Here is a 12119-nt window from a genome sequence, read left to right as displayed (position 1 = left end):
GAAAGACTACTGAGAAGCAGTCAGAATGGTAGGAGGAAAACCAAGAGAGGGAAGAGTATGAAAACTAAGGTCTTAATGTAAAGCAAAGTGTTAAATGCTACTGAGGGGTAGGGTGAAAAGTATAAAGAGAGCTTAAACAAACAGAGGTTACTGGGGCACCTGGGTGGCTCAGTCAGGTAAGCGTCCAACTCTTGGTTTTGGCTCAGGTCACCATCCCAGGGTCGTGGGATCAAGCCCTATGTCAGGCTCTTTGCTGAGTGTGGAGCCTGCTTGGGATTCTTTCTCTTCCTCTTTTTCTGCCCCTTTCCCACTCGTGCATGCACACACTCTCCCCCTCTCTCAAAATAAATAAAACATTTAAACAATCAGAGGTTACTAATGGCCTTAGAGAAGTCTCAACAGCATGGAGTGGGGACAGCAAAAATCAGAATCCACCAATGGGTGCCGTGAAGAAGCAAGATTTAGCAGTGAAGAGGGAGGTAGCTGGGGAGGTGGAGAAAACATCTTAAAGAAGGGGCTTCATTGGTAGGGGTGGGGGGTTCAATAGAACAGATTGTAAACAGATGGAACTAAGAGAGAAGAAGAAAATGGGTGGAATCCAAGGGAAGCAATCACAGATGAGTATAAACATTTGGTTTTTTTAGAACTTCTGTGACAGTAGTGTTTTTTTAACACCAAAAATTGGAGACAGTTTATTTTTTTTTTTTATTTTTATTTTTTTTATTTATTTTTGGGACAGAGAGAGACAGAGCATGAACGGGGGAGGGGCAGAGAGAGAGGGAGACACAGAATCGGAAACAGGCTCCAGGCTCCGAGCCATCAGCCCAGAGCCTGATGCGGGGCTCGAACTCACGGACCGCGAGATCGTGACCTGGCTGAAGTCGGACGCTTAACCGACTGCGCCACCCAGGCGCCCCTGGAGACAGTTTAAAGGCCACTGACAGGTAACAGGTTTAATAATTATGGTGCTGCAAACATCTATAGAGTAGAATATTCTGTACTGATTTTAAAATTCTGTATGAATATTTTTAATGAAGTAAAGGAAATGACTCCACACGACAATATAGATATGATCATATATTTGTTAGAACGGAAAAGAGGCATATGCAGAGAAAACAGACTAGAAAGTTAAGTCCCTGCTGTACAAACACAGACTGTGTCTGGGCATCACTGAAGGACGACTGGTTTGTCTTCGTACGTGCACAGTGAGAGTGTAGTAGTGATTAAGAGCAGGGACCCTGGAGCTAGGCTTCCAGGTTAGGAATTCTGGCTCCACTGCTTACAAGCTGTGAGAGACCTTGGTTAAGTTACTTCTGTGCCTCAGCTTCCTCATCTGTAAATGGAGTTAACAATATCGATGTCTGTGGGTTTTATGATGATTAAAATTAACATGTATAAAGTCATAGAACAGTACCTGGCAAAGAGTAAACACTATTAAGTGTTAACTATCACTGTTATTACTATTGTTACTACTATCTTTTAAAATATTCTATCAATTACTTTATTTACTTTTTTAATGTTTATTTATTTTTGAGAGAGAGAGCATGAGTCGGGGAGGGGCAGAGATAAGGGAGTACAAAGGATACAAAGAGGGCTCTGTGCTGACAGTAAAGAGCCCGATCCGGAACTCGAACTCCCGAACCGCAAGATCATGACCTGAGCCCAAGTTGGACACTCAACCGAGCCACCCAGGTGTCCTTCTATCAAGAAAAAAACAATACAGTTGAGATATCTTTTCTCTTAATAAGAGGTTCAGTTTACAGAACTCTAAATGTTCTAAAAATACACAATGTAGTATAAAACACACAGGTTATATTAAGAAAGTTATTATTCTTGTACCTACATAGTAAGGAATTGGGGCTTCAAAGAGAGGTATGGCCTTTGTCTAGGTTCCTGGGAGACAATCTATAAACCCCTAAAATTTCCCCAGTGATAGGGTGTCTCTGATATTCATGGCAGGTCCCTCAGACAACACCCGATGGCTTATCTAAGAAGAGAACCTCAGAGACTGGGCTGGCCACATGGGAAAGATTAATCACGTGAGTGACTAGAAGGTTAGGGCGTTCAGCCACGTGATATCCACCCAACCTCCAGAGAGAGGAGGAAGGCTGGAAATTTGAGTTCAAACAGGTGGGCAATAACCCAATCGGTCATAAATCTGTGTAACGGAGCCTCAGTAAAAGTCCTGGACATCAAAGCTTAGGTATATGTTTGGTTTGGCAATACTCAGTGTGGAGGGCCACATATTGATGCTGGGAGGGGACTACGTCCCTAGGGTTAACCGCAGCTTCTCCTTTGGGAGCCTCCCACTTTCTACCCTGTGTGTCCTACCTTTGGCTGGTTCTAATTTATATCCTTCCGCTGCATTAAACTATTATCATAAGTGGAGTGTGTTCCTGAGTTCTGTTGAGTCATTCTAGTGAATATCAAACCCAAAGGTAGCTGTGGGGAACCCTGAATTTGTAGCCAGCTGATCTGACGTGAGGGTGGTCCCAGGACCCCCAAACTTGTTGCTAATGTCTGAAGTGAGTGCTGTCATGTGGGGACTACCCCCTCAGATGATACAGATTGGCAAATTCCTTGCAGTGCTTCAGTCTAAATTCTACTCATATTCAGAAGATAAGCAGGAGGATTTCTTACCTGAATCGAAACATTTAATAGAGTAATCAGCTAACGCCACAAGGAACTCAGACTTCCTACGGAGATTAAAGGCCAGAGCTGTGCAAGCTTGTGCCGTTCGCTGAACAAGATTAAACCTATTAAGAGATTACTGCATTAGTATCAGAAATTTCTCCAACAATCATAAATTTTACGCTGGAGGAGTCCTTAGAGATGAAGAAAATGAAATGCAGAAAAATGAATGCCCATTGTGGTAGGCCAAAAATAGATTATGAAGAGTGCTGTATGCATGTAAAGGAATCTGGATTTTACTTACCAGGTTTTAAGCATAGCAGAATTATGACGAGACATGTCTTTTAGGAAGAGGATTCTGGCAGCAATGGCAAATGGATAGAGGGACAAGAAACCATGAAGAAAGTTACTAAGGAGGCGCCTGGGTGGCTCAGTCGGTTGAACGTTGGACTCTTGGTTTCAGACCGTGATCTCACAGTTCGTGAGTTCAAGCCCCAACTGACAGTGTGCAGCCTGCTCGGGATTGTCTCTCCCTCTCTCTGCCCCTCTTGCATACTCTCTCTCTCTCCAAATAAAGAAATAAACTTTACAATAGAATAAAATAAAAACAAAAAAGAAGGAAGCCACCAGAGAGCATCTCAATCAGAGTTACGGGTATAAATGGAAAGGACAAACAGGACAAGTGTCAGGAGTTAAGCGGGAGAGAGGCTTGGTGATGCAGCAAACATGAGGTGAAGAGGGAGGAATCAGGAATTCCTCACGTGCAAAATGAGGGTGAGAAAAGAGATCTCATAAGCTTGTTGTGATGATTAAGTGAGAGAATATGTTGATTGAATGAAATAACATATGCTAAGTGCTTAGCAGAGTACTTGGCACATAGCTAGAGTTTAATTTACTAAAAAAATCAAGTTTTCAAGATTGGGCAAAAGAGGGACAAGTCTGGGGGCAGGAAATAGGCCTGGTTTTAAATATGTCGAGTTTAAGGCCTTTGCAAAACATTTAGAGGTGTGCTGTCCAAGAAATGTAATGCAGGCCATTTAGGTGTAACTTAGAATGTTCTAGGAGCCACAGTGAAAAAGGTGGAAAAAGGTAAAGTTAATCTTCATAACATATTTTATTTAATTAATATACAATTATCATTTCAACATTTAATCAATAAAAATTATTGAGATATTTTACGTTATTTTTTTCATACTAACAACACATCTCAATTTGAACTGGCCAATTTTCATTTATTTCTTTAATGTTTATTTAGTTATTTTGAGAGAGACAGGGGTGAGGGGCAGAGAAAGAGAGGGGGAGAGAGAATTACAAGCAGGCTCCCTGATGTCCGCGCAGAGCCTGACACAGGGCTCGATCTCACGAACTGTGAGATCGTGAATTGAGCCTAAATCAAGAGTCGGACGCTTAACTGACCGAGCCACCCAAGTGCCCCCGGCAACTCTCAAGGGCTCCAGAGCTCGACGCAGCTCGTGGCTCCTGCACGCGACAGCCTAATATAGAAGACATCCAGCAGGTAGTAGAAGCAGATCTGGGTTAACAGTATTTGCACAGCAGCTGAAAGCTTAGGCTTGTGGCTGATGAGATTACGAATGAGAATATGGGGAACATGGAAGGGAGCAGCCCAAGGACAGATGCCTGAGCAGCACAATTAAGGGGAAGGCACTGGCAGAAGAGTCAGCAAAACAAGGGGGAAAATGATCAGACGGGTAGAAAAATCAGGAAAGAGCTGTACCTTGAAGCAAAAGAAAAAAATTCCAGGGAGGAGGGGAAAATGAGTATTTAGTAAGATGAGAGGGGCGCCTGGCTGGTGACTCTTGATCTCAGGGTCATGAGTTTGAGCCCCATGCTGGGTGTAGAAATTAGTTAAAAATAAAGTCTTTAAAAAAAAAAAAGTACATAGTATGATGAAAATTGAAAAGAGACCAGTAGATTAGGCAAGTAAGATTTCTGAGGGAACCCCACGTAGTGGGTGTTAGAATCAGACAAGCCCGATTTCAAGTCTCAGTTCTGCCACTTAACCTCTCTGCTTTACAGACGGAGAGAAAAGGGACAGTGAACAAAATAAAAGAGAGGAACACTCATGGTGCAAAGTCTCAGGGGCGGCTATAGAAGATCAAGATTAGCACTGGAAGAAATTAGGATCACTTATTTTTATGAATAAACTGACAAAGAGATATGGATGGTTATATATCTGAGGCTGCTCTGGGGAGGAGGAAAGGAAGCTTAAACGTGTCTGTTTTCTAATGAGTAGGAGGCCACGGAGTTAAGTAAGAGTGGGGTCAAACACAAGGAGACAAGGAAGCAGGCAAAGGTTTGGAATGCTGGAGGAGAGTGGGAGAAGTAATAACTATTGATGAGCAAATGAAATGAAAGCATCATTAACGTTGAAGTCCATTATTCTGTAACGGAATCAATCAACAGTGATTTTTGTTTTCTTTAACAGTGGGAGCAAAGAAGAGACAGTTGTATTGATTTAAGATTGAGGATTGGCAGGGTAGGTAGGTTAGGCAAGAGTAAAGGGTGAGAGAATTGTGACTGTTACTTTTTTGGTAAAGAGCAGAAACAATGATTAACAGATTTCTACCTAATAAATCACAGATAAATTAATTACATAAGACCTCTTCCTTTCCTGAACGATTTGAGAGTAAGTTACCATGATCATGTTTCCTACAAACAAGGAAATTCTCCCATATAATCACAATACAACTGTACGGAAATTACATTTATATGTTACCACCACCCAATCCTCAGACCCCATTCAATTTTGCCAGTTGTCCCCAGTAATGTCCTTAACAGCAAAAGGATCAGTCCAGATTCATGCCTTTACTTGTCATGTCTCTAGTCTCTCCCAGACTGGAACAATCTTCTGGTCTTTCTACAACTTTCATGACCTTGACCCTTGGGAAGATTATAGGCCATCTTGTTACACACTCCCTTAATTTAGCTTTGTCTGACTCCACTGATTAGATGCAGGTTCCACTTCTTTGGCAGGAATACCATAGAAGTGAGACTGTTGTTTTCCCTGCGCCCCATCAGTGATTGGTCCCTCCACTCATTGACTTTAATCATTTGATACTAGTGTGGTGTTTGCTAGACTTCTTCAGTGTAAAATTAATCTTTTTCTCCTCTATAATTAGTAAGCATTTTGTGGGGAGGTGCTTTGTGACTATGTGAATATCCCTTCTCATGAAACGGTTTATTGATTACAGCATGAATTTATAGATTTCTATTTTACTCAATGGGTTATGACCCATTACTATCATTTTTTATTTTGATACTCAAAGTGTCTCCAATATGGAAAGGAGCTCTTTTAAGCTGACATTTATATCCTTTTGATACTTTTTCTTTAAATAATTCCTTCTTTCTGGCTACATAACGTTCCAGGCTCACCTTGTACTTTCCCTGCCTCCATCCTGAAACTGGCCATTTCTGCAAGGATCCAATTACTTTGAGCAGAATGTGATATTTAGAAAACAAATGGGCACTGGGTACATTCATTGCTACCAGGGTGCTGTTGCTCCCATGTCCTATGAGCAGGCAAAGCTAGGAAAGAGCTATAATCCATTCACTCTTGGGGTGCTGAGTGGCTCAGTCAGTTAAGCATCTGACTCTTGATTTTGGCTCAGGTCATGATCTCATGGTCCTGGGATCAAGCCCCTCATCCGGCTCCATGCTCAGCATGAATTCTCTCTCTCTCTCGCTCTATAGGCCCCTCTCCCATCTCTCAAAAAACATATTAAAGAAATAATAATAATTCAGGGGCGCCTGGGTGGCTCAGTCAGTTAAGCGTCCAATTCTTGCTTTCGTCTCTGGTCACAATCTCACAGTTTGTGAGCTCAAGTCCCAGGTCGGGTTCTGTGCTGACAGCATGGAGCCTGCTTGGGATTCTCTCTCTCCTCTCTATGCCCCTCCCTCACACACATCCCTCCCCTCAAAAAAAGAAAATTCGTTCACTCTCTCATATACATTTCTATTTATTTCTATGTCTATATATTCAAAACCAGCAGTACAGACAGATATATCCAATATCAATCCAGTGCCACGGCGTTCATTCTAGTTTTCTACTTTTCCATATTTGTAACTCCCCTTTCCGATTGTTAGAAACCTGGCCCCGTTATCCTCAACGTATTTACTCACTCCGTCAAAGCCCTCTGCCTTGCCCGTGATTGCCCCATCCCCCATGCAGGTACCTTCTGACTCTGGCCAGGCAGACAGGCCTCCCTCCCACCTACCCCCCTTGCAGGGATGACTCCCTCGATCAATCCCACCTAACTGCTTCTGTACTAAATTGTTCAGCAAAGGAAGAGGAGGCGGAAGAGTGAGGAACAATTCTTTAAAACTGCTACATGTGTAAACTGTGACAATAACGTACAAAGTAAAGTTCTTTCTAAGTTGCCTGATAAAGTACCAGATGTTGATAAGTTAGCAACAGTAAATTTTTAAACTTAAGGAAAAACATGCTACTAGAGATACTGTTCCAACCGGAACTTTAATTCTCTAAAAAAATCTAAACATATTTCCCATGCCTTCCCACTTTCTCCTGTCAGCACTTGTGACAGTGCTTTACAAGTTACCTGAAATACAGTCAGAACTTAATGAATCTTGCTGAATGAATAATTAATAGCAGGTACTAAAACTGGCAGTGAATAACTTGTTAAATAAAGTATATATCAAAAGTATCTGCTCACCTGTTTCCATACAAGTCAAAAACATAGATATTTCCTTGATGGTCCCCGGCAATTAAGCAATCACCTGAGCTATCAAAAGCCACGTTCAAAAATCGCAAGACTTTGGGAAGGTAATCAGAAGAGCTGTGAATGATGTTCACTATAATTCTGTCAAAAACAAATAGACATTTAATTGTATGTCAAGCATTACTTGTTACTATGAAAAATACGGGTTTTATAATATACTTCACTGACTTTGAAGTTTCCTGCCTATCCGCTCTTCCCTCTCCTCCTGCTGCTCTCCTAGAAGCAATCCGACAGTGATTTCTAAAAGCAGTTCAGAAAGTTATTTGTTATCAAAATGGCTGCTGTTCATATATTCATCAAGTACTTGGAAACTCACTATGTGTCAGACATTGAACAAGCCGGGACCTAAAAGTAGTTGATGGACATGGGCCCTGCCCTCATGGAGCTTTTGGTTTAGAAGTAAAAAAATTTCAGGGGCGCCTGGGTGGCTCAGTCAGTTCAGCGTTCGACTGCGGTTTAGGTCATGATCTCACGGTTCACGGGTTCAAACTCTGTGCTGACAGCTCACAGCCTGGAGCCTGCTTCAGATTTTGTGTCTCCCTCTCCCTCTACCTTTCCCCTGCTTGTGCTCTGTCTCTCTGCCTCTCAAAAATGAATAAATGTTAAATTAAAAAAATTTTTTTAGGGGCACCTGGGTGGCTCAGTCGGTTAAGCGGCCGACTTCAGCTCAGGTCACGATCTCTCGGTCCGTGAGTTCGAGCCCTGCGTCGGGCTCTGTGCTGACAGCTCGGAGCCTGGAGCCTGTTTCGGATTCTGTGTCTCCCTCTCTCTGGCCCTCCCCCGTTCATGTTCTGTCTCTCTCTGTCTCAAAAATGAATAAACGTTTAAAAAAATTAAAAAAAAATTTTTTTAAATAAGCACACTTATGAACAGATTCATAAATCGTGATTAACTGACAGACAATAACAAGATATAAGATAATGTATTTTTGATTGAATAGTCAATTGTTACATTAAGCAATAAACACATGTAATGCAATCATGTAATTAGCGAAAAGTAGTTTCATATAAATCACAAGCTACCACATGTAAGAAAAATTTCAATATCTTAAAGATATCTTAATGAGATTGTTTCTGTAATATAAAGTGAAGTGTTCCAAAGTGAATTAAGCATAAATGAGTTTTATTTTCAGCTATACTTGTTTATTTTTGAGACAGAGAGAGACAGAACATGAACGGGGGAGGGTCAGAGAGAGAGGGAGACACTCAGGGGCACTCCTCCATCTGTGTGCTTCCCTGTAAAATCTAATTTTAGCAAGAATCCTGCTCAGTCCATTTAATTAGAACCCCTGGGCGTGCCTGGGTGGCTTAGTCAGTTAAGTGACCAACTTCAGCTCAGGTCATGATCTCACGGTTTGTTGAGTTCGAGCCCTGCGTTGGGCTCTGTGCTAACAGCTCAGAGCCTGGAGCCTGCTTTACATTCTGTGTCTCCCTCTCTCTCTCTGCCCCTCTCCCACTTGTACTCTCTGTCAAAAATAAATAAAATGTAAAAAAAAAAAAAAAAATTAGAACCCCTGACCCTTTGGGGTGCTTGGGTGGTTCAGTCGTTGGGCGTCTGACTGGATTTCAGCCCAGGTCACAATCTTGTGGTTCATGGATTTGAGCTCATCAGGCTCTGTGCTGACAGTGCAGAGCATGCTTGGGATTCTCTCTCCCCCTCTCTCTGCCCCTTCCCTGCTTACATTCTCTCTTAAAATAAAATAAAATAACCCCTGACCCTCAAAACCTGATCACCCTTGATAACTGATCAATCTGATCACCCTGGCCTATCTTCATCAAGAATCTCCTTAGAGGCTGGTTTAGGCAGAAACCCATTATCCTAGATGTTTCATCTTAGTAATTTTCTACCCACTGACTCCCACCCTGCTCCTTGGCTGTACATTCTCACTTGCCCAGGCTGTATTCAGAGCTGAGACCATTTCTATACTGAGGTCTCCTCTCTTCTATTGCAATAGTTCCTGAATAAAATCTGTTTTTACCACTTTAACTACTGTCCAGATTTGGTTTTCCTTTGACATCCCCAAAGGGGAGAGGGGGAGAATAAATGTGTAATAACATAAAAATGTTCTCCAGCAATTAAAATCAGACAGAGCCAACGACTTTTCCCTCCACTCTTTTTTCTGTAACATTTTATTATGGGTTGGGATCACAAAATTACAGGATCATTGTTCCAAATAAGGAAGGTAAAGAAAAACACTAATGAATAAATAAATCTGATTATAACCCTACCACCTAGATATAATCATAATTAATAGCAACATTCTGCCCTTTTGGTTTTTCATATAACTCAAGCATTTATTTTGGAACAACTGCCTTTCAATTGCTCATAGGTTGCCTGACAGGTTCTCAGTCCTTAAACATAATTAAAAAATCAAATATTTACCAAACACCAAGATGCTTGAGATACTATTTTAAAGTCTTTATAACGCGCTAAGACAACCCTGTCTGGTAGGCATTATTAGCTTCACTTAAAGTCTTAGTGATTAACCTGCCCAAGGTCACCGAGTTAGTAAATGGACATTTACTTTCAACTAAAGTCCATCTGACTCCACGCGATAACAATGAGCTTTAATGAACAAAAAGAAAGCTACATTTTCATGGAAGCAGCAAATGACATTTGCATAAAACTTGTTTCTTTTGTTTTCGAATCTTGCATGTATATCCAGATATTTTTTTTAACAGCAAGAAACAGAATTACTGTGGGCTGGCAATACCTTTCAGACCATTTAGAAAATATCAGAAGAAGGGGAGTATTTATACAAACTCCAAGTTTGGAAATGAAAATCCCTGCTGAAGAATCCCTACTCTAAACAAAAATTTTTATTCAACGGAGTTGATGGGAAAGCAGCATTGCTAGGAGGCTGACAGCAATCGGAAACCAAACAAGCAGCCAGTGGGACGTCCAGCACCAGGCTTTGAGCAAACATAGCTGGCACTTAAAGTCTGTTGATTTGTTGAGGAGCAACCAAAGGGTCGACAGCAAAGCTACTAGAACAAGAAACATGAATCCAAGTGATGCGGTAAAGGCTATGAAATTCTGGGAAATTAAAAGCAATAAGATCAATCTGTGTGCCACCATTGGAACCAAGATGGCACCACTTGGGGCAAAGGTTTCCATTAAAGTCACACCGGAGTGGCTAAGACTCAAACAGTTTAAGTATCTGGGACCAAAATGAAAAGAAAAGCTGAGGAGGGAGGGAAAAACAGGCAGAGCACAGAGGATTTTTAGGGCAGTGAAAATACTTTCTGTGATTCTATAATGGTAGAGACAGGTCCTTGTACAGTTGCCCAAACCCATAGAAATACAACACCAGGAGTGAGTCCTAGCATAAACTGTGGCCTTTGGGTGATAATGATGTGTCAACCTAGGTTCATCCACTGCAACATATATACGTCTCTGATGGGGGATATGGATAATGGGGGAGAGACTATGCATGTGTGAGTGCAGAGGGTACACGGGAAATCTCTGTCCCTTCCTCTCAATTTGGCTGTGAACCTAAAACTGTCCTAAGAAAATGAAAGTCTATTAAAAAACAAACAAAAACCCAGCAGCAGGGCTGGCCGTACTAGGAGGCCACCTTGCACTGGTAGTTTGTAACCCCCTGTCGTCCCTGCCATACACACTAACGTGTAAGCTCCAGAAAACCGGAAGTTTGTTTTGTTCCCATGCCGTCCCCCAGAGCTTCCAAGCTTGGGAGAGAGTTGATGCTCAACAAATAGCTGATGGATGCATGCCTGTCTTGTACCCATGATACAAGATGGGTAAGATCAAGATACATGGGTATCTTGTACCCATGATACAAGATGGGTAACTTGGGGCACTTGGAAGGGGTCGAAGTGCACTGTTCCCCTTCCCCTGCATCATTCCTCGTGAGTTCTTTTCCAGCTGCAACAGTTAACAAACATTTACTGAGCATCTACTGCGCGCCGGGAATACTACAGGGCTATTATGGTAATTAGGCAGAGTCCTGGCACAAAGTCTCGCCCACATCACCAACCACCTGCCTCCTGCCCCACGCTAATCCTGCCCAGACCCCCGCCCCCAGGACCGGGAAGAGATCTCTGACGAGACCTCGGCTTCCGGGGCACAGCGAGACTCAGGCTACCAGCCTTTCAACAGATCACTCAGGCCAGGGATCTGGGGCAGGGTCAGAGGCAGAACCCGCCCTTCTACCCGGCGCCATACACCCCTACCCAAGACCATCCCCAACAGCTCCTCCAACGCCTCTCCAAGGACGCGGACCCGCCCCTCGCGGCCTCCAGGCCCCTCCGCAGCCCATCGCCTTTACCCGTCCCGAGCGGCCGGGGAGGGCTTGCGGTGCCACAACTTGCCGCTCTCCTTGTTGCCCAGGTCTGTGCTCTGCATGGCGAAGCCCCCCGCGGCCGCCGCCGCCCGCCCGATACACAACCGACCCGGCGCCTTCCCAGCAGGCCCCGCGCTCCCGGCCCGGGAAATTTGAGCTCGGGCCCTGGCGTCCTGGATCCCCGCCACCCGACCAACCGAGCGCTAAACACCGCCCTTTTTATTCCCAGCCAATATGGAGGCGCGTTTCCTCCCAACTCCGCCCAAGCGACCCCTGCCGCTCTGGACGACGGAACCGGCCAACGACCTTCTCTTAGATTCCGCCCCTTTTAGAGGTTCACCCCACCAGCCCCGGGGCCCAAAGCCTTCTGGGAATTGTAGTTTTCTGCGTGTGGAACAGGGGTATCAGCGATCGGCTTGAGAACTCTG

The 12119-nt window shown here is 43.4% G+C and overlaps 1 protein-coding gene across 3 annotated transcripts in view; it reads right to left on the bottom strand.

Annotated features, from left to right (window-relative positions):
• TBC1D31 (TBC1 domain family member 31) overlaps positions 1-11879 on the bottom strand; it is a 73505-nt gene extending 61626 nt beyond the window's left edge. For 2 of the 3 annotated variants that reach the window (XM_042923637.1, XM_042923639.1), the window contains exons 1-4: positions 11677-11879; positions 7557-7628; positions 7323-7469; positions 2641-2756 (exon numbers count right to left, since the gene is read on the bottom strand). In XM_042923637.1, coding sequence (XP_042779571.1) covers positions 2641-2756; positions 7323-7469; positions 7557-7628; positions 11677-11753 — 412 coding nt within the window. In that variant the 5' untranslated portion in view covers positions 11754-11879. The remainder of the gene's footprint in view (positions 1-2640; positions 2757-7322; positions 7470-7556; positions 7629-11676) is intronic. The other variant, XM_042923638.1, reaches the window with a different exon arrangement.
• Between the last annotated feature and the right edge of the window lie 240 nt (positions 11880-12119).

Source organism: Panthera leo, chromosome F2 (genome assembly GCF_018350215.1).
Source record: "Panthera leo isolate Ple1 chromosome F2, P.leo_Ple1_pat1.1, whole genome shotgun sequence".
Lineage (NCBI taxonomy): Eukaryota > Metazoa > Chordata > Mammalia > Carnivora > Felidae > Panthera > Panthera leo.
Note: the sequence above shows the minus strand (reverse complement) of the source record. Positions and strands in the feature narration are given on the sequence as shown.